This window comes from Camelus bactrianus, chromosome 10, assembly GCF_048773025.1.
Source record: "Camelus bactrianus isolate YW-2024 breed Bactrian camel chromosome 10, ASM4877302v1, whole genome shotgun sequence".
Classification (NCBI taxonomy): domain Eukaryota; kingdom Metazoa; phylum Chordata; class Mammalia; order Artiodactyla; family Camelidae; genus Camelus; species Camelus bactrianus.
In genome coordinates, this window is record NC_133548.1 from 48,617,306 (window position 1) to 48,640,738 (window position 23,433).

Consider the following 23,433-nt stretch of genomic DNA (forward strand, 5'->3'; position numbering starts at 1 on the left):
TGGCCTCTCCCCAAGGATGTCGTCACTATCTCCCACAGCTCCAGTGGGGACCCTCCTCTTACTGTTTCATCCATCCTGTCATTATAGCATTAACCAAGGGCTGCAGTGGGGGTGAGCAGGGGGGGAGGGGCGGGAATATGGCTGGGCTCTCACAGCTGACTCTGCCCCTCTAGAGAAGGCGTCAGGTCCAGAGATTCTGGCCATCTGTCTTGCCTGAACAGTGGCAAGCTGTGCTTTGAATGAGTCAGGAGGTGGGGCTGGAATCTTGTAAAGTTGAAATCCAAATGGAGACAGGACTTTTTCTCTGGAAAAGCAGTCCTGGTTGGGAGATGAACTACACACTTATTTTTCAGTCTGGGGCATAGGAGCTTCTTCAAGTCTTTCCTTAGTGGCCTCAGACCATGTAACAACCTGTGAAAGGCCCTTGGGTGAAGGAAGTGGAAACTGCTCCCTCTCAACAGGAATGTACAGATAGAAAAGTGAACAACTGGTTCTCCAGTGGCATCTTTGACGGCACCTGAGTGACTGTTGCGGACCTTCAGTCACCGGTGCCACAGGCCCAAGGGCGGCCAGCAGGTATAACCCGATTCCCTGCCAAAAAAGGACCCCTCGTACCTTTTGCTGATGCGGTACTCCACCGGTAACTGCTTTTCACCTGATGCCACCACGGATCTCTGTAGCTGGTATGAAGGATGTAAGACAAAGTCCATGTGGTTAATATGATGCAGAAGGAAGGGTTCTCATTTCCACAAACAAGCCCCTCTCTTAGCCTAAACTTCAGTCACTCATTCTTCCCTAATTAAAGGATATTTTGCACATGCTACTAATTTAGTGATAGCTAGCAACCTTGAAAATTTAAAAAGTGACCAAAAGCTCAGAGTTGAAAATAATCTTTAGCTTCATATCTGGTAGATAGTAAGCACTCAAAAAACTCTGGAACTGAAAGAAAAGTGATTTTGAATCATTTTTGCATCTGCAAGATTGTGAGCTCTGTAAGAACAAGGGCTGTTTCTCATTTATCTTTATATCCCGGTGTCTGGAGTAGGGCCTGACTGATGATAAGCACTTAGTGTTTGTCACATTAAATGAACACCACCGATGACAGGACACTCTCTACCCTCAGAGGCAGCCTGCTCCTTCTGAGCAGTTCCAATAAAAGCTCTTCCTTACAAAGAATCAAAATCTGTTTTGCTTGCAGCCACCTTGGTTATGGGGGAAAAAACAAACAGGTTGGAAGTCACTAATTTAACTGAATGTCTCTATTTTGTTCTAAATGTCTCTATTTTGTTCTGAATGTCTGGATATAAATTTTAAATTATTTTTTAAATAAAATGGCTTCTAATTGCAAAAGCACTGTACCAGGGACAGAAAGAGAAATATGATTTATTTATATAAGTCATAATCTGCATCTGTCATCAAAATGTCAGCTCCATGAGGGCAAGGACTTGGTCCTTTTTCAGTGCTGCATCCCAGGGTGCAGGGAGTAGGTGCTCAGGATTGGTGAAATGAACCCAGGAGTGAATGAACCAGAGTCCTGTGCCTCAAGACACAGCCCTGGCACTTCCTACATAGTCAGAGCAGAGCACAGTCAACGAAGGGCATGTGACAGAAACCCCTTCCCTTCTCAGAAGTTTCTATGGTATTATTGTTCCTGCTGCTGAACCAGGTAAACAACCTCGGGAAAGGCTCTTTCCTCCTTGGGCCCGTTTCCCCAGCTATAAAATGCAGCATGTGAACAACACGTCCTTGGAGCTCCTCGCGGCCTCTCCCTCCGTAACACTAGGATGCAAGAAGTCGGCAGGTGACTGATGTTGCCTCTACCCAGTCCTTTGCCAGTTGTTCCAGTGTCCTCTCCCAGGCCACTCAAAGAGGAGAGAGGGGGGATTCATAAAGAGATAGTCCCTTCTGTTCATTTACAACGTCAGTGGTTTCAAAACAAATCCTAGGGAATCTCTGCTCCACTCCTCTCCCCTTTAAGGAGACAAGTACTTAATTCCTTTAACAAGTATGTTCTGCGCACCTAAAAGTCACTCATCTGGGGGGACAAGTACCTGTTGGTTGTTCTCTGTGCTCAGCACCGTGCTAGGCATTGGAAATACAACACATGAAACCAGACATAAGTCATCTAATGGGGCCTTAATGGGCAGGTACAGGGTGCTATGAAAATACAGAGAAGCATCGAGCCCATTCTTATGAAGGACAGAAAGGCTTCCCAAGATGCCCAAAAGGCAACTGGACTCATACGGGTGAAAAGAGGCCGAGGGAAGAGGATTTCAGACAGAGAGAAGAGTGTGCAGGGAGGCTGGTGAGCACTACCCATTCACGGAGATGCAGATTGTTCAGTGCATCTGGGGTGTCAGTGTAGGGGGGGACATGCTGCATAGCGGGTGGCAGCAGCCAGGCCAAGGGGCTTTGTAATCATTTGAGAGCAAAAGTGACCCATTAAAGAGTTTATGCAAGGGTTTGATTCGGTCAGATATGACCCTTTGCAGATTACTCTGGCTGCAATGGCCAGGCATTTCCAGGACAACATGGGATCCCTGCTAGTTTACTGTCTAGTTAGGGGGACAGGATGCTAAGCTATGAAACTATTAGTGATACCAGACAACATGTAAATGGCAGAATAAATGAAAGTACCAGACAACTCAAGACAAAAGCCTGGAGTTCAGAGGAGGTAGAGGTTATTATACGTGGCTCCAAAAAAGGGCTCTGAAAAAATGTTTCTACTGAAAGAACCTATGAAGTGGGCCAGAGCGGTCAGGGCTGGGGGGCCAAGGGAGGTGTGGGGTTTCAACTGAGTCTTCAGGGACGGGTAGGATGTGGATGGGGGAGGAGTGATGAGAGAGTCTTCTTTGAGAAACGGGTAGTGAAAAGGAGTGGAGAAATTCAACACAGGCCCCTGAGGTGGCTCAGTTCCCATGGGGCAGCGGCCACCACACACACCCAGGGCTTACTCCTGGGTGAGTCATAGACCAGACTCCAGTGAGCCACTTCTGAGCGAGGGGAGTGTGGCAAGGCCTGTGCATGCCAAACAGATGACTGGCGCGGGGGATTAAATGAACATCTCTGGGTGGGCCGCCTGTCCCATTACACAGCAACAGAGTTGTTCTGGGGAAAAAGTAGCTGCTGGCCAAACACTGCCGCCGCCTCAGTGAGAAGCCAAAGCTATTGAGAATACTTGGTTCCAATTCACCAGTGGAGCATAATCACGTCAAAAACCTTCCATACAAAGATTCCAGATTTCTCTTAAGGACTTTTAGAGGAAATGATTATTGCTACCCTTCTCCCTCCAATCCACATCTGCTGTCAGAATCTTCCTCAAAATCTGCAGACCTGAACAGGACATTCTGTTTCAAGCCATCCCACTGCTCTCCCCTGCCTTTGGAATAAAATCCAAACTCCCCAGCACGGTACTTCCGGCACTTCTAATTGTGTCTCCCCTCGCAGCCTCATCTCCCATTCCTTGGACACCCCATCCCTTGCACACTTCAGCCACCGAGCTTCCCCACAGCTCTCTGAACACACCGCACATCAGGCTGGTGCACAGACTGTCTTCCTGGAATACCCTTTGCCACATTTCACTATGATGAATCTCACGTCCACGGGGACGCCTTCTCTTTTTTCCTCTCCCCCAACCCAGCCCCCATCTGCTCTTCACCCAACTCCCTGTCCCTCTTTTATGTTGCTTTTTTACACTGCTGTAGCACAGCTCCCTCGCACACCTCTCTTACCGCACATGTCACAGTGTGTTATAAACGCCTGTTTCTCCCTGTTATGCAATAAGCTCGTAAAGGGGAGGGAGCAATACTTTATCTCTTCGTGTATCCAGCGCCCAGTACAGCATCTGGCACACAGCAGACTGTTCTGCTGTCAGCAACGGACTAACTGCAGGGTGAAGGCACACCATGAGGAGCCAGATGTCTGCTTTGACACAGAAGTTCCGAGACGGTCCTAATGTGCCATCTGTAAAAAGGTAACATGCAGCAGTGGTGATGCTGACTGTGTGACTCTTCTAAATATTTGCCACACTTCCTGGAGGAGGACTCAGCTTCCCCTCCTCGTCAACATCAAGTGTGGCGCAGTGACTTGCAGAGCCTTTCCTGTCGGAGAATTAGACATACTCTCCCTGCTGACTTCAGTGTTGGCTGCACACTCTGCCTTAACCAGTGAATGTGGCTGGGAAGTAACATCTGGCCCTTCCGAGCAGGAGCTTTAAGAGCCAGCTAATAGTCTGCCATCTCTGCCTTTTCCCTCTACCATGAGGTGGGCCATGTTCCAAACAGAGGCTGCTCTGTTGGGCTGGGTCCCAGAGTGAAGCCGGTGTGGGGTGAAGCTGTCACCAGCCCCAGTGAGACATGCAACGTGAGTATAAAGCCGACCTCTACTGCTGTTGTCCATCCTGAGACTTGAGGGCTGCTTGTTACCAACTTAACCTAAGTCAGCTGATCAATGAAAGCAGAATAGCAGAGCAGCCATCGACGGACCTCTAAGTTCTAGTTGTGGCTCTAGCAAAATATGTGATCTTAATCAAGTCCCTTCCCCTCTCTGGACCTCACATTCCTTTAATAAAATAATAAAGTTAAACTAGATAATCTTTCCACTCTGTAATTCTGTACTAGGATATCACCCCTTGCCCCTGGCATTTCACCCCCCTTTTTTCTTCTACCACTTATATGGAATGATTGATATTGGGGGGTTCCTTTTAATTTGGGGGGGTTTAAATTTAAATGCAATGATATGCACAGATTTTAAGAGTACCATTTGCAGAGTTTTGACCAATGCATACAGCCATGCATGCCACATCCCTAACAAACCACTGAGAGCACATCTGTAACCTCTCCCAGCCCATCCTCCCCCTCCAGACACAACCATTACTGTGATTTTTTTTCACCACTGATTAGTTTTATGGAATGGTTGGTATTTTGAACTCTTGAACTGACAAAGTATCCAGTTGTTCAGGCTGCCTGTTCTCACACTTCTGAACACCAGGCATGTGAAGACACAAAGGGAAGTCCTTGGCAGGCCCTGCGGACACTCACCCACGGTTCTGCAAGCCCTCTAATCTTCTGCGCCTCAGCATCACTGACAAAATCATGGTAGAGGACAACGTAGGGCTCCAGGTGAATGACCTCCTTCCGGATGGGCTGGAGCAGCAGGTAGGGACTGGAACTGGTCTCATAGGAGCAGTAGAGGCTAGGGATCTGGTAGTGAGTGGGCTAGAAGGAAAGACTAGAATCAGCTTAAGAGAAGACGGGTCTAGGAAAAGAAACCAACTTAGGAGAACTGCAGCATAAAAAACCTGGAATGCAGGAGATTCAGAACTTAATCACTGATGCTGTCCAAGTGAGGTTTTTTGTTTGTTTTTTTATTTAATGCATCAGCCTTCCCCCTCACTTTGGCCCAATTCTACCTTTCCTCCCTCTATCCGAGCCTGGGTCCCCTTTTTCTTTCCTTGAGAAATCCTACCTGCGAACCCAGGGTCTGACATAACCCCTCATAGGTGTCTCTAGTCTGCAGGTGGGGCACGTTGGGCCTCTGGATGACAGCCTCAGCTACTGCTGGGTTGGGGCCCTCTGCCAAGAGCTTTTCATATTTCAAGACATTCCTGGCCATCCTCTTATTATCTGGGCCTGGAAGAAATCAGAGCAGGGAATAATAAAGATTAACAAACAGTGGTCCCCGGGAGAGCTGCCAAGGTTTCCACAGCTTCACTGTCCCACACGACCAGTAACTGGACACCAGAGTGACTCCATGTGTCCATGACCAGGAGGCTGTAAGGCCCTCACTCCTAGAAGAGTACCTGGTATTAAAAAAGACTAAGCAGGGCCCGGTAGATCTGAAGGTACAAAGGACTTTGGAAAGGAATTGGTACTTAACACTTTTAGACAAAGGGATCATGAGGATGCAGCTGAAGGATAGTGGGATGGTCAGTTTTATGTGTAGGGAAGAAGCTTCATTCATTCATTCATTCATTCACCCATTCATTCAATAAATCTCGTGAATGTCTACTATCACCAGACACTGTGCTAGAGGCTAACCTCCCAGAGTTTAGAGTCTAATGGAGAAAAGACACATTAACTAATTACTTACAACAAAACACAACAAGGAAGTACTATGAAAGAGAAGCCCAGAGAGCCAAAACCTAGAGCAGAGAGACCTGATCTATTCTTCCCTGGAGAAATGGAAGCTAATTCATTCGCAACTCAGTCCCTAACTGGCCTAGACGCAGCACAGCAGCATGGGACAAAGGGGCTCTAGACTTCGGTGCTAGCCTGGCTTCCCATGGGAGTCTTGTGTCTTGTTTGTGCCAACCTGTCTGTGCCCTCTTTGGGTGGAGATGCCCCGTGGGTCAGCAGCTACCCATGGCCTGCTAGCCTATGTGCATGGTTCTCAGTGCATCTCAGAAGGAAATGCTGAACTGTTATAATGCTCACAAAGCAGCTCTCTCTGAGCAGCTCAGTGTGCTTTCAACCACCATCACTACCACCACCACCACTCTGGCAAAGGAGGGGACAGAAATCACCACCCTTTTTTAACTAGAAGAGAAATGAAGTTTTGGGGAATGGAAACCATGAGCCCAAAACACCAATGAAAACATTGCAAAGCCATTAATGGAGTCAGGAACTTTAATTTGCTGTGTCCTACCTGTCCACCTATAATAGTGCACAATTTGGGTTCTCTGTGAGAAGCAGAGATTTTAATAGATCAACTACAAAGAAATAAAGGGATTATCAATATATCTGTACCACTAACTGTCCACATTTCCAGACCATACAGTTACTTCCTTAACCTATGGTTTGCCAAATTATTGGAAAGGAGTAACATAACTAAGTGGATTCATTAAAAAGCAATAAATACAATTGTAAAGTCCTACATGAAATACTTTATAAATATTAAAACATAATAGTGATTATGTATCTTAGTTAGTATCTGTCTGGAAGCCATCTACCACCGATATTTCAAGCAAAAATATCCAAGTAGAGCTAAGCTAGCAAGTCTTCCTCCTGTTTAACTCTGCTGAGGCGCTGCCTGAAGAGGGCTGGAGCCGAACTCTGTGGCCAACTGGGCAGGATGCCTGCATAGCACAGCAAGCTCCGGTTTAAAGAGAAGAATCCTATCTCTCTGTAAGAGCCAAAGTGAATAACCCTGCTGAGCCGCTTTCCTTCTTGAACACACAGCTCTCACTGACTGCACTCGTTCCCAGGTTTGTGCCCAAAACCTGGGTCTTCAAATGTCCCTGAAGAAACTGGCTCCCAATCCAGGACTTGTTCCCCATGAAGCAACACTTAACATATACAACTGGTTGGGGGTGGAGGAGGAAAGGGACAGGTCGATAGCTTTCTCTTAGCATTAGAACTAACTTTAAAACTAACCCCCAGCTCCCAATGCATTGGTCAGTAAGTAAGTAAGATTTAATCAAAAATTAGAAATGTGCCTTGGATTATGAGATGAGAAAAATAAAAATAGCTGTATTTCACTTGCAGGGATTAAAGGCCAGGAGTTGGAGGGATTTCCCGTAAATCAGACCTTGGTTATCTTTTTTCATTACGTACTGTAGAGAAGAAACTCTCGGGAGAGGCTGAGGGCACACGAAACATTTCCTGCCTATATAAAAAAAAAAATAAAGAAAAGGAAAAGAAAGCGTTAACTGCACTGAGGATATCTCCTCTGACCAACCATTAAATGGACTTGTTTTTAAAACTATAAAATACTCTTACCAAGAGTAGATAGTAAGACTCATTGAGATGACCTGCAGACTAAAATGCAGAGGTTCTGTCCTAATTCAGGATTTGCAGCCTTGATGCAAATCAGGTCTCCTCAGTTTCCTCATTTACAAATGACTTATTACTACCCTTACCAGGGAAGGGAAAAATATAAATGACAATAAACTTTCTTAAAATGCCCTCCAATCTGAAAGCATGCAAAACCACCTAACTGCAGGGTGTTATTATTTTGGTATATTTTATTATTAAAAGCAATGGAAATATAAAACCCTACTAAAAGTATAATTTGTTCTCCAGGCTCAGTACTTCTGAGAGTCCACAAAGTTAGTGGGAGGGAAGCAAAGGAAGAACTAACCCTTTTCAGGTTTCCACTGCATAATGATGACTCTCCCTGCCACCAGCCAACCTTGGGCTACATATGGTCGAAAGTAAACAGGCGCTTTCCAGACAAACCTGGGGCACAGAACCCACCATGAGTGGGCTCTGATCCTGCTCTGGGTGCCATGAAATGGTGAAGAGTTGTGAAGCTGTAATTCTTTCTGATCGTTTTAATTTTGCTTGTTAAAAAGTTCATTTTTAATGAGAAAAGCAATAACAAGCACACTGAGAAATAGGAGGGGGGAATGCTCCGCTGAAACCCAGGCACTTAAGCACTTTGGGTAACATACAGTGTTTACATAATTACATTCCTATTTCTCATACATTTTCATATCCTGATTGTTTCACTTTACAGGAGTACTCTACAGGAGTACTTTTTATATTTTTACATAGTTTTCAGAGATAGTATTCTTTAATTATAATTTTTAACTGTGGTTAAAAAAAACATAAATTTACCATCTTAACCACTTCTAAGTGTACAGTTCAGTAGTAGTATATATATTCACATTGTTGTCTAACTAATCTCCAGACTTTTTTCATCTTGCAGAACCGAAACTCTGTACTCATTCAACAACAGCTCCCAATTTCCCCCTCCCCTCAACCCCTGGTGACCACAACTCTACTTCTAACTTTATAAATTTGACTATCCTAGATACCTCATATAAATGGAATCAAATAGTATTTGCCTTTTTGTAACTGGCTTATTTCTCTTAGCATAATGTCTCCATAAGGTTCATCTACACTGTAGCATGTGTTCAAATTGCCTTCTTTTTAAAGACTGAATAGTAGTCCATTGTATGTGTACACCACATTTTGCTTATCTATTCATCCATTAACGGATACTTGGGTTGCTTCCATCTACTGGCTGCTGTGAATAGTGCTGCTGTGAAAGTGGGTGTACAAGAGAGACAGCATTTTTAATGGCTGCATTTTATTCCATCTAGAAGCTACAGCACAGATGATCTAGCCATTCTGCTATTATTGGACATATAGATTGTTTCTAATTATTTAACATCATGAATTATTCTGTTCTATACTTAAAAGAGGGATAGTTAAGTAATCTAGTAATATCTTATGATGTCAGATATTAACTCAGGATTGTAGGTTTTCAAACCCTTTTGAGATGAAGAGAACTAAAACACAATTTTATGTATTTTTAAAATTCAAGGGGTTTATCAAGAGATAAAATTATATTTCTCAAGAACAAATTTAGAGCTACTTTTGATGTCCCACTTAAGTTTCTCTGGAAAGGTGTACTCTAAGCAATGTTAAATGAAAAAGGAGAACACACACTTGTGTATAATATAAAAACAGCTTACATTTCTCAAGTGCGTATGTGTCATGAATTGTGTTAAGGGTTTTTCATGTATTAGCTCATTTAATCCTTACAACAACACTTTGAGATGAGCATTGAAGACTAGCAGAATATGCGACCCCAAAATATGCCTCTTTGGCATAAAGATTATTTTGAGCTAATTATTTTGAGAAATAGCAGGCACAGAAGTTTTTAAAACCAGAGTACAAGTTACACTTTGCAAGGGAAATTTACATTTATAAAGGAAATGTTGATTTGTAAGGGTGTCGTCTTCTGCATACCTGGAAAAGAAGATGACTCTAAATCACAGGAGAATCTCATCCATGGAGAAGGCACCACTTAAATCTGCACAACAACCTTACTCTTGTTTGCTTTGTCTGGTCACCTTTCTTTCTTTTGCCTTTAGCTGGAGATAGTATTTAAGGTGGAGACTTAGATTCCCTCAGAGAGTTACTCATCCCCCACCCCCGGTATCTCCTGTGTATGCAGGAGGTACACATATTAGGAAACTTATGTTGATTTTTCCTCCAGTTAATCTGTCTTGTATTACAGGGAGATTTCAGCCAAGAACTCAGCAGGTTAGAGGGAAAATTATTTCCTCACTCCTACAGCATCATTATTATTCCCCTTTAAAGATAAGAAAATTAAGATCCAGGGAGGTTAAGTTGACCAAGTTTTCAAAGAATTTGAACCCAGCTCTGCCTGACTTGGTTTAACTACTACACTCTACTGTCTCTCTTTATTAGCACTTAATTGAAATAATTTTTTACTAAAATACATCATGAAAAAGGTATTAAATAATATATAGTACTATATATACTATGATATTATATATTATACTTTTCATGGTATGTATAGATATATAATTTTATATGATAATGAAAGGTCCATGGAGAGACATTTATCCTTAATTTACTAAGGGTAAAAAGGAGACCAGAAATTGTCTATAAGACAATGCCTTATGTGTTCTATTACTGTGGCATAAAGAAGTGTGCCGTAAGAGCACAAAGAAGGAGAGTCTAAGGAGTCTGAGGAGAATTAAGGAAGACTTCACAAAACAGGTGAAATCTGAGCTATGCCTAGTAAGATGAATAAAATTTATCAGACAAAGCACCATTGTGGAAAGGGAGAGCTACAAATGAGGAGAGGAGAAATCTAAGCCATCCTAGGGGAGAAAAGCCAAAAATATTACTCAGGTATTGTATTTAAAACTCTGTCTTTCAGGGTAAGCTGCTTTAGTTTATTTTCTCTGAGTCTCCACAACACTTCTCCATTTTCTCCCTCTATTAATATTTAATTACTTCTTCCCCTTTTTCACAGTGATTCTATTTCACCTTTAATATGTAGCTATTAAGCAGGAGAATTAGGAAGAGCACCCTGGAAGCAACAAGGAGCCACTTACCAGGAACTTCCATGAGAGGAGCAGGACCATTTGCTACACTGAGAATAAATATGTTTTGGGAGCAACTGGTGGGTTTGGACCACCCACATCCGCCTCCCTTTTCTCAGGAAAAGGGCGGAAAGAAAGAGGAATGTATGGAGCAGAAATGGTTTATTAGTTTTGGAAACTCTAGGAAACTGGCTCTATAGTGATTTTTCCAGCCTATTCTTGAAGATTGTGCAACTCTGGTGGGAAACGGGGTTAGCTACACAAAGGACTGCAGCTCCTACATGGAGGGAAATGAGCCTCCACAAGAGGCACAACAGGTCATGGATCAACAGTGCCAAAGAAAAACAAGACCTGGGGGAGGCATTGAGCTGATGCTCTGGGCCAATGAGGCCGGCTCTGTATCCAGACACTAGTCAGGTCACAGTTGGACCTGACGGCAGATGGGAGAGGATAACAATCAAACTTCTTTCTTGACATTGGCAATATCATGGCATGATATCTGTGAAGAGTTATGAACTGTTGAGAGTGCAGAAGAGTGATCTATATTGACCATGAACCCATTAAATATTTGTTGATGCAGCTCCTGCTGCTACAGGTGAGAGACTGCCTCCTACACAGGAGATGATGGTTTTAAAGTGGTTAATGCACTGAAAGAGCACCAAGAGTCAGACAGGCCTGGGCTCTAATCCCAGCTCTGTGAGCTTTGTGACAAGTTAGGAATTCTTCAGAGATTCGGTATACTCATATGAAAAATATGGAATTAATAAAACAGCTGCCCTGATTGATTCGTATTTGGTCTTGTTGGAAAGATGAAATAAATTAAGGGACACAAAAATGCTTAGAAAATTATAAAGCAAATATAAAGCATTACGCTTATAGTGATGGAAGCGGTGAGCCTCACTTATTCCCCTACCTGGAAATAGGCAAAGGCCAGGTGATCCAAGGCATCCTCTAGACTTGCCTCATCCTCTGTCTTCCATTCTCCATAAGATCCTCGGAAGAGACTGACAGCCTCCTCCAGCCATGGAATGGCATGGTAGTAATCCCCCATGTCATAGGCCACCTGTGGGGAACATAAGTACCATCACTGAAGCCTTAGTCCACGGGTACAGGGAAATGACAATGCAAAGAGTGGAGGGCCTTTGGGACCCAAGAAGGCAAGTTTTCTCTCAAATCCATTTAAATTCAATTTATTAAGCATCTATTTTGTACAAGACATTGAACTAGGTGTGAAGAATACAAACGGATTCTTGCATTTAAAGAACTCAATTTGTAGGGATGAGAGGTAAGCACTCAAGTAAATACAATCCTGGGCAAAATGGCATGAATACTTGAAGGAAATATGTAAAATGTGCTGTGGAGGCATAAAGAAGGGAGGAGACTTGAGAATCTCAGAAAGCTTCAAGAAGAAGTGGCATCTGAGATGAGCCTTCCTTGAAGAAGGAAAAGAATTTCAATGAGCAGAGACTGAGATGAAGGGCATTTTAAGATGAGGGAATGGTAGATATAGAAGCCGAAAGTAGTATGTTGTGGCTATAGTCTAAGGTGAAGAGAAGCAGGAAATAAACATAAAAAGGCAATGTAGGCTGAGGTAATTAGAATTGTGAATGTCATGTTTTTAGGAAGATACTGTTGGTAGCAATGTGAAGACTGAATTAAATGCATTCATTTATTTATTCAATATTTACTGAGTATTTACAATGTACCCAGTGGTCCCTGACCTTAAAGAGTTTATAATCAATCAAGGGTTGAGGGGAGGGTATAGCTCAGTGGTAGAGTGCATGCCTAGCATGCAGAAGGTCCTGGGTTCAATCCCCAGTACCTCCATTTAAATAAACAAATAAATAAATAAGCCTAATCAAGGGGCATGTGGGTAAACCAGTAATTGTGACATAATGCATTAGGCACCATAATGAAGGTAGACCTGGGAATGCTATGAGAGTCCAGTGGATTTGCTCTACTTTAAATGCCAGAGTGATGGAGAATATGGCAACATGCACCAGACATAGCTCCTGCCTCCTAATAGCTTACAGTTAACTAAATACCAGAACTGCAGGTGGAATTTCCTGGAAGTTGATGTTGAAGACAGCATGGAATTATAAAGTCACAGACTTGGAAGGCCTCTTGCAAAATGATCTAATTCAGGTATAATTTTCAGCAGACAGAAAAACAGGGCAGAACCTAGAGATACCACAACTCTGCAGCCTAAACAATGAGTCCACTCCTATCCTAGGTCTGCCATTAGTCTGCTGTGTCATCTTTCTGGTCCTTAAGTTTCCTATTTGTAAAAACATTGAGTTGAAGAATAATAATAAAAAAGGTAGAATGAGATAACTGGAATCCTTCCAACCACAAAGACTTAGAAATTTTGAATAAACTGTAAAAAGCATTTTATGATATATTTTCAAGAAAGACTGGGAAATATCCAGGTACCAGAAACAAAAAGGAACTGAAAATCCAAATAATAAGCTTATGAGCAGATGTTGAAGCTGCCTAGGATCAGGGTGAGTATTAGTCCTAATAACCATGGTACTTAGTAACCTTAGGTCATAATGTCCACACGAGGACAGTATATGAGTCTTCTGTAGACCTCCCCAGACCTAGGAACTGTAATTAAGACACACTCATAAAACTGAAATCCATGGAAAACTACATCTTAAGGGAAAGAGTGGACCAGAAAAATCTACCCGCTGTCACAAGCAGACAAGAAAGTTGGTTCGTTTCTGTCTAGCTTCTGTTTAGGGAAATAAAATGTCTCCTTAGAACATTCACAACCTTGAGCCCATGCCTCACATGAGTTTCAGGGTTGAATTTGCATTATTCATATAGTTAAGGAAACCCCAGGCAAATAAATCAACATAAAATTGGATCTAAGGCTAGCGCAAATCAAAACCACAATGAGATATCACTTCACACCTGTTAGAATGGCTGTTATCAAAAAGACAAGAAGTAACAAGGGTTGGTGAGGATGTGGAGAAAGGGAACCCTGTGCATTGCTGCTGGGAATATAGGTTGGTGTAACCACTATGGAAAACAGTATGAGGGTCCTCAAAATTTTAAAAGAGAACTACCATTTGATTCAGCAATTCCACTTCTGTGTTTATCTAAAGAAAATGAAAATACTTAACTCAAAAAGATATATGCACCCTCATATTCACTGGAGTATTATTTACAATAGCCAAGGTATCAACCCAATTGTCCATCAATGGATGCATGAGTAAAGAAAATGTGATATACATACACGTATACATATATTTATATATAGTAGATATAGATAGATATATCAGCCATTAAAAAGAATAAAATCTCACCATTTGTGACATGGATGGACCTTGGGGCATTATTCTAAGTGAAATAAGTCAGACAGAGAAAGACAAATACCATATGATCTCACTTACATGTTGAATCTAAAAAAACAGAAATAAAACCAAAAACAAATTAAAAAATCCAAGCCCATAAATACAGGGAACAGACTAGTTGCTAGAGGCCGAGGATGAGGGTAGGTAAAATGGGTAAAGGGGGTCAAAAGTTACAAATTTTCAGTTATAAAATAAATAAGTCGTGAGAATGTAATGTATGGGGGTGGGGTGGGGAAGGGATCTAAGGCTAGTGATAGCACCAGAGTACCCTGGAAGAAGAAAACCCAAAACTCTATAAAAGGATATTCTCACAACTCTGGGCAGAGAGAGTTTCTTTGGGGGTAAAAAGTCCTGCTAAAAATATGCTCACAATCAAACATGATAAACTGTATCAGGAAATAATTGATCATGAACAAGAGTCAACAGACACAACAGTAGGGTAGTAGAACTAGACAATTAAGAATTCCAAAAAATAGGAAAACTGATTTGCTTTAAAATAATCCATGGAAGAAGGAATTGGGGATGTGCCAATGAAACAGATTTGTCTACATGCTAATAATTATCAAAGTTTATTCTTTGACTCAGCAATACCATTCCCAGGTTTTTAACCAAGAGAAATGAAAACAGATGTCCACAGAAAGACTTACATCAGAATGTTAATAGCAGCTTTATTCCAGTCGATGCTGGAGATAAATCTAAGTATCCATCAACATGAGATTAGATAAACAATTTGTGGCCTATTTAAACAATGGAATACTATTCAGCAATAGAAAGGAATGAGCTACTGATAATGCAGCAATGTGGATGAATTTCAGATACACTGTGCTGACTGACTTAGAAGAGTACACACTGTATGGTTTAAAATAGTGGTCATCTGGTCCTTGGGCAAAGGTAGAGTAGAAAGGGCGGGGAAAAGAAGAAAGTAGAAAGAGAAGAAAAAGGAGTGGGGCTTTATTTACCTATATGTAAATTCTTCTTTAAAAATCTGAAACAAATAGAGCAAAATTTGAACATATACTTCATCTCAATTATAGATATAATTGCTTGCTATTTTTGTATACTTTCTTATATTTGAAATGTTTTATCTTTCAAAATAAGTGAATAAATACAGAAATAATGATTGCCAGTGAGACTTTCAGGAAGCAACTTACTAAATTTTCAACATATGGTTTTAGTCTCAGAAAAGCCTCACTAATGAAGCGTATGTTGGTACCATACATGGAACTATTTTAACTGGCTTCAATTTAAATTAGCCATGAACATGATGGTTGAGCTCTGATTCTACTCGGAATCTCAGAAAAGGAAAAATGGTACACAGAGAGGCCTAGGGCAACCCACTCCACATTAATTTGGAAGACTGATTCCCAAAACTTGGATTCAGGACATACGAAACCCACTCTCAGATTGGCTAATGAATACTGCAGGGGCTGGGGAGCTGGGAAAAATTCACTTTCCTGCAATACGCATCATTAAAGTCAAAAAAGACTTCCTTCATTATTTCTTGGGCAAAGGCTAACAAAGAGTATATTGTAAAATAACCTCCAGTGTGCTTATAACTTGTGATCAAAGATCAGTTAAATATCTCATATGGAAGGTTCCTGAAGTCGATTTCCTCAAGTAATGTTAAAGCAAATGGCCTGGTTTTTGACACTACTTTAATTTAGTATTTCTAAATGCTTAGGAAATGTTGCAAGGGATTCCTGAAAGTCTCAAGAGGCAGAGTTTCCGTGATCTTAGCCTCATACCCCGTCTCCTCTCCTCTCCTCACCCTTGGACCCTGATTCTCCTTCCCACGTGGCAGGTCATCTACTGGCAGGGCACTATAGTTAGGGTGACCAAGGGCCATTTTGCCCAGGAAAGTCCTAGTTTGTGTCTGTCATCCTGGCTAATAACACCTCCTTCACTTTCAAGAGTGTTGAGAGTGTCCTCAAGTGTGGGAGGGTAAGCTCAGTGGTAGAGTGCGGCATGCACGAGGTCGTGGGTTCAGAACCCAGTACTTCCATTAAACAAAAGAATGTCCCAAGTATGTGATCACCTTAGCTATCAGGAAAAGAGAGTGAGATTCAGAGTTAAAAGCAATCAGGATACGGTGATGTCATCCCCTAGAAAGGAGAGCCGAGCTATTCACCCTTCTGTGAATATCGTTACCTTGCCAACGTGGAAGCAGTCATCCCCTGTGAGGGAGAAGAGCCGTCTGGGTCTGTACAGGTCAGTGACGGCGGAGCCAGTGACCCTCTGAAAGACGCCTCGGGCAAGGCCCTTCACATTGAGCATGTACACATCCTGCAGCCGCATCAGGGCCCTTGCTGCTCCTTCAAGGTCCTCAAAGGCCGGCAGATCCTGCTCCACCTTCTCATAACCATCCTTCAGAGCTGTGAAGGTCATGAAAACATCAATCCACCATTCAAAAACCGATGGTGAACACTTAGTATAGCAAGGCATAATCACCTCAATCCCAAGGCTCATAATATTTCATGAGCAAAGATAATGTTTTATCTGTTTTTGTTCCCAGGGGAACAAAATCTTCTGAATGAGGAACAGATAAGAGTAAAAGTTAAGCACCTTTATCATGTTGTCCCATCCTATCTCCAGGAGTCTTGCCTTTTGGAGGGGACAACTCTTCTTCCTCCTAACTTCCCCAAAGTCAACAACTTCTTCAAGCATGAAGCAGAGTAAACTGGGAAAGTGATCTTACTACAGATCATACCTGTAGTGGCCACTTAATAAAATAGAAATTGTTAGAAGAGATCACTTTTATAAGTATATGGGATGATATAACCTACAGTTCGTCACAGGATTGAAGATCAAATGAGATAACGGCTATGAAAGTGCTTTCTAATGTATAATCATATAGACATATTAACAAAGGGACCTAGCTCTTTGTAACAGAGCTCAAGAGATCAAGTAATACCTACCCCCTTCAACATCCTTCATCACATCCCATCAGAATCTCCTTTCCACTGAGTCATGAGATAAAATCTTTTACCCTCCAGCCCTCCTCCTCATTACCTCGGATGTTCTCACTGGCCTCCAGACTATGTACCACATTCTTCCAGTCGGACTGCAGGCGTTTGATGAGAGTAAATGCAAGCAGAGGGTTAGACACGGGGGTTGCTGAATCTTCATGCAAAGACAGCACCTTGTCATAGAATCTGAAAGAGAGGAGTGGAACGATCTCACCTGCTGGTACACCCCGGGCCCCTAGGAAAGGCTGAAATGGTGTGTGCACTCTGAGAGCAGTTAAAAATGACACACTGAGCCCCTTGAGACTCGTGTAATATTCTAAGCAATAAGCACAAAGAGTATGAAAAGTGCCAACACAACAAAAAGTAGGTCCACTTATTTGTTCATTCAATGGGTCAGTCTCCACCGGTCAGTTACTGCGCATCAGGCATCATGCTAGGTGCTACAGACCCAAAGGCAAGAGAGAGTGGAGCTCTCAAGGAGGGCACAAACAAGAAAATCCTTTCTTCTCTCATCACTCTGTTATCAAAACTAAGGATCTGGTAAAAGCTTAAAAATATTGTTGAATTAATTATGATAACTGTGGCACATGCTATGACAGAGGAGAGCATATAATGTTATGTGGTGCTGTGGCAATTTGCAGGCAGGGCACTGACTCAGGTGGGAATTAGAAGATGTAAGGGAAGACTTCCCAGAGGATATGGCACCTGATCTGAGTCCTGAGGATTAGTTAAAATACTGATAGCTACTACTTATTGAGTCCTTACTATGTATTGAGCATCCTGCTAAGTGCTTTAAACATATTGTCTCATTTAATCCCCCTAGCAATGCTTAGAGTAAATTTTATCATGCACATTCTTCAGAAGAAGAAACTGAAACAAGGCCGTGCTGTTGGTAAACAACAAAGCCAGGAATGAACCCAAGTCTGCCTGACTCTGAAGCCGGGGTTCTTGGCTGATTTTGCCATACTGTTTCCCAGGGAGCTAGAACAAAGAAGGGAAGAGACTGGTTTGTTTGTGTGTTTTGTTTTGTTTTGTTTTGTTTGAGCCAACAGGGACCAATGTGTACAAAGGCATGTATTTGTTCATTCAGTAAGTCAGTCTATACTGGTTACTTGCTAGATGTCAGACTCCATGCTGGAAGCTGGGGATACAAAGGTAAAACAAGGTCCAGTGATCAAGGTAAGACAGTAACCTTAATCTCAAAGACTTGCAGCCTCTGAGATGATAAATAATTACAATACAGATGCAACATCAGATTTAAGAACAAGGCTTAGTGGGCAGTACACAGAAGGGATGATTAATTTGGCTAAAGCAGGTCAGAGAAGGTTTCACAGAAGAGATAATAAACTGAGATTTGATGGGTAAGTGCAAATAATGAGGAAGGGAGAAGGAGGCCTCCTTCCAGGCAGGCAGAGACAGTTCAACATATGCAAAGGTACAGAGAGAAACAGTAGGGAACTCACAAGCAGTTTTAGTATTGCTGGAGCCCAGGGCGTGTTGGGAGGATGGGTAGATCAGGCCGGAGAAATGAGGAGCACCTCATAGGTCTTTCTGAGAAATTTGGTTTTTACCCTGAGTGCAATTAGGAGCCACCAAAAAGGTTTTAAGTGAGAGTGGGATACACTACATGTTACATATATAAATTTGTGAGAGGGTGGGAGGAGGATTTAGAAATGGAAGTGACTGGAAGCAGAAAGACCCCTTAGGCCATTTCAAAACTGTAAGCAAGAGACAAGTAGAGTCTGAACCATAACAGTGACAGTGGGGCAGAGAATGGGATGGTTTCAAGAGAGATATTTAGGAGTGCATCATATAGAAACTGGTGATAGTTTTAATGTAATGAAGAGGTGGGTTATCCAGCATGCTTCCCACCTTTCTGGCATGTCAACATTTGCAGAGAAGGGCCAGAAATTTTGGGGTCAGAAGTGATCATCTTTCTAGTCAATTTCTCTCCTCCTCGAATGTCCTACGAGTGTTCATATAACCAAAAGACGCTATTTCCTTTCCTGGTATTTGATGGCTATTCCATTTCTAACCCCTGAATGGGATTTATATTATTGAAATTTATTGGTTATAATACGGCAAACTTAAGAGTTCTAGTCCTGCCCTCTAAGAATTTTTTCCTTTGTTATAAAATTATTAATTTTGAAAACAATATAGTAACAATGGAAGTAAAAGAAAAAAGTGTGTGCAAAGTGTAAAGGATATGGATTTATACGAATGTGAACATGAGCACATGAAACTTGAGAAGTCCATTGGCCCAAATGGAGGTTGTCAGAGGGTGGAAAGGGATAGAACTGAAGAAGAGAGGGAGTGGTAAGGTGGGGGGATTTCAATCCCTTGAAACAGTCTAAGGATTTCTCAAGGGTGGGGCTCAACTATAAACAATTGCCTGAAAGAGAAGACTGGTAGAGGTGCTTCCAGTGAGCCAAGCATTCAATTCAAGCATAAACTAAGGAAAAAGAATCTGTGCTTGGGTGCCCCAGGGAGGAAACAGGAAGCCTGTCAAGTCCCAGGGTGTCTCTGATCCACAAGACAGGGGTATATGAGAGCAGCTACTCTAGGGTTTTGAAAATAAACCAGCTTCCAGGGTGTGGGATATTTTTTTTTACTACCCATTATTTCCTGCTTCAGCTCCACATGGAACTACTTAGTGAAAGATATTCCACTGCTAGACAAAAACACTTACAAGCAGAGGCTTAGGCTTGAGTCCAGTCTGAAGGGCAAGTGTCCAGAGACAACTGAGGCTGAGTGGGCAGGGATTTTATGACAGTTAGATGGGGAGGAGCTGGGAGGAGACCTGAGAGGTATCCTGATCTAGCCTCCAACCATTCCTCAGCTTCTTCCTCTATAAAGCGGCAGAACTGGTCTGGTCTAAGAAGGTCTCTATGGATCCTTTCGGCACAGCCATTCTATTATTTCTTTCTATCACCTTTTCCACAAGTGAATAAATAGATTCCTCACTGGCGCTCTACAACTGATGTTTCACGGGCATCAGAGGAGACTGAAGCACAAAGGGAAAGACGCAAGGCAGAGAGGTGAAGAGCTGTCCTAAGTCACCCATCAGATCAAAGGCACTGTCTCTTTGTTCACTTCACATCCCACTTTGTATTATGGGGTCAATTTATTTTGGGCGGGGGTTCGATCTCTATTGCAGCACATAAATCAATTCAGTGTTCAAGCACATCATTTTTCTGTCACACAAAGAGAAAAAAAAAAACTATCAAATGATATCTCAGGCTGGTTTGGAATCTAAATATTGGCCCTAGGCCCAGCCTCTGAGCAAATAGCTGGTTTTCAGAGACCAAGTTACTGGATGCTGAATTCAAACCCCAGGGTTTCCTAAATGGCTTTTTGCTTTAACAAATGCTGCTGAGAGTGGAAAATCAGATCCTTTCCTTCAAGAATCTGCACATAAAATCTGAAACCCAATCCCTGCATTAAACATAGCCTTGGACAGGTTACCCAACCACAATACACGGGCTATTTTAATTAAATATGTTTCTCCTTTGGAATTCAGAAATGGCTTTGTCTTGGTTCTTCTGAGACATTCTGAATGCTTAATTGCTAGCACAGAAATAATTGCTGCTGACACTACTTTTTAAATCTTGGTAGTTTTTTTTTTTTAAACTGCAACAACAAAAAAAGCTAGGGGTTAACTAAATGTATTTATAAAACTAGTATATGTAATACTATACTAGCATACAACTTTATATATTATAACTAGTATAATTTTTATCATTAACTTGGGGTAGGGAGTAGTGGTTTCAACATCAAAAATATTTAATTTCTAAATTTAGAAATTCAAAGAAGAATATCAACTTAGGCCCTCAGAAATAACATCTCAAGTTACATTAGATCACCAGATTGGGAGTATAGGAAAATGAGCAGGAACTGCCAAAATTCTTGTTTTAAAAAGCAAACATTTCACTAGGTTTTTAGAGCACTGACTAGAGAACAGATAGTCTTGACAGTATCAAACTAAACTTTCTGAAATTAGATGTTCATAAGTCAGCTGAGAAGAGAATCTAGAATTTTTCTGAGTCTTTTTTATTATCTGGGCTCTCACAATCGTAGTTACTGTTTAAGTTAAAAGTGAGGTCTAGTTTCACAAGCCAGTATTAAACAACAATCATAAAGAGCTAACATTTGTTGAGCAATTATTATATTCCAATCATAAAGAGCTAACATTTGTTGAGCAATTATTATATTCCTTGACGTGGTATTTAATCCTTCCAACAACACTATGAGGGTAGGTACTATTATTATCGTCATTTCACAGATTAGGAAACTAATGCTTAAAGAGGTAAAGGACAGAGCTCAAGGTCACAGCCAAACATTCAAACAGACGTCTGTTAAATTCCTGAATCCAGACTCCTAACCACTATGTACTCCAGTTGCTCATAAAACCTCATAGCTATGGGGCTTGGTCAGGGTTCTGGCATATTACATAAAGCAAGCAGTAAGGATGATAGAAGGAAACAACCAAAGAACTGTGTCCTAGTCCTGGATTTGCTACCTAATAGATTTTGCAATCTTGGATAAGGTACTAAACTTTAGTTTTCTGACATTTTACACGAGTTCTCATTTGTTTAAGAGAGTAATACAAACTTATTTCAAAGCACTGTGTGTGAGAGAGAATCAATCGAGATAAAGTTTGTGCAAGACCTCCCACTGTGACAAAGCTGTGACAACGACAGTGGTGAGAAGACAGTAAAGCAGACCAGCATGCAGGGGGGAGTGGCCCCGGCCAGCTGTTTTGATCAATGCTGCCAGCCCTCTCTTCTGAACCTGTTCCCTGAGAGGCCCAGCATCAGGATTCTGCTCCCACCTCTATCTGAGCCACTCAAATAGAGAGATTAGTGGTATGAGAACAAGCACATGCGTAGCAGGGAGCATGATGGCATCTCAGATCAAAGAGGAGAGTCTGTTCCATTTCCACCAATGAACCTGGACTCCAATGAATCTGGACTAAGAAAAAATTGAATCATTTTGCTATGTAAACATGGGCCCAGAGAACACCAAGCAACTATACTACTCCAAAGAATGACAAGAATTATTGAAATTATCATTATTTACTGTTATAATTCATACACACTTATATAAACTTACATATACTATATGTGTGTGTCTATCATCATGCTATTTCAGACTAACAATAAATTTAAACATGCATATAACTACTTACATGCAGGCTACATACTTAAGAGCATGTACCACATTACATAACCCTTCAGACATCATTGAATAACAAACAGGATCTCTCACATACGCTTCCTCACGCAAACTGATTCTCTTCCATGTGGGCTCTTCCACACAGCAATAGTGTCCCTCACACCTTCTTCCCATATGCCCCGGAAACATTACTATCACACACACCCACAGTTTTATGAGCAGCACATTGTGAGACAGCCTTCTGTTGTCTCAGCTCAGCTGAGGGTCACAAGGTATAAATACCATTAATATATTCAGATAACTATGCAGTTACACCCTGTTTCTCACATTGTGAGCTTCTCAGTGTCCCGAGAAGGTGCACAACACATATTCATACACATGGTATCATAACCAATCATTCATCTTTCACTGTTTGACACTGACAGAGTCAGTGCATGATTATAGTGCCCCAGGGTCCAAGTCTTACCGTAGAGTTTGTTGATTGTACAGTAAAACAATATTGGCTGAGCATCTGCTGGTGTGTGCTACACTAAGTATCCTCCAGCATCAAGTACAGTTTTCCCCAGTGTTTTCTTGGTGTCAAATGGTTTCATACACATGGAACATATCAATTATGGCATTTAGAGAGCTCTTACACACGTGAAGAGAAAGGAGCACTGAAAGCAAAGGGAAGGATGGACACCTTGGATTAACAATCATGATGTTACAGACTCCAAGTTCCTTGAGGGCAGGTTGGATCTTGTGCACCATTCTTTCCCCAGTGCCTGGAACAGTACTTGGCTCAGAGTAGGCACTCAAACATGTGTGTTGAACGAACTGATGAACATGAAGCATTATTCATACAATGACCTGGACAATTAGTTGGCATCTTTCACATGCAGAGTATGATACATTGTGTCGTGCCCACCCAGTCTCAACGACGTGTACATCTCATACATGGTCACAGAATGTCACCTCATACTAAACATTAGTGCCCTGGGCCACACAGTCAACATGTGTGGCTACAGTGTCACTGTATTATCTCCATTTCACTCTTGCAGTGTCGCTGTGTCTCTGTGACACAGAGCCTGGGGGCCCACACAGCTTGACACAGCACCTTGTAAGGTCCTATTCCACCTCAGAGCCA

At 41.9% G+C, this 23,433-nt stretch overlaps 1 protein-coding gene across 2 annotated transcripts in view; it reads right to left on the reverse strand.

Annotated features, from left to right (window-relative positions):
* The window catches only part of P4HA3 (prolyl 4-hydroxylase subunit alpha 3), a 35,183-nt gene that overhangs the window by 11,183 nt on the left and 567 nt on the right, over positions 1–23,433 (reverse strand). For both annotated transcript variants that reach the window (XM_074372611.1, XM_010973166.3), the window contains exons 2-8: positions 17,176–17,318; positions 16,315–16,538; positions 11,721–11,870; positions 7,554–7,605; positions 5,467–5,630; positions 5,040–5,216; positions 616–680 (exon numbers count right to left, since the gene is read on the reverse strand). In XM_074372611.1, coding sequence (XP_074228712.1) covers positions 616–680; positions 5,040–5,216; positions 5,467–5,630; positions 7,554–7,605; positions 11,721–11,870; positions 16,315–16,538; positions 17,176–17,318 — 975 coding nt within the window. The remainder of the gene's footprint in view (positions 1–615; positions 681–5,039; positions 5,217–5,466; positions 5,631–7,553; positions 7,606–11,720; positions 11,871–16,314; positions 16,539–17,175; positions 17,319–23,433) is intronic.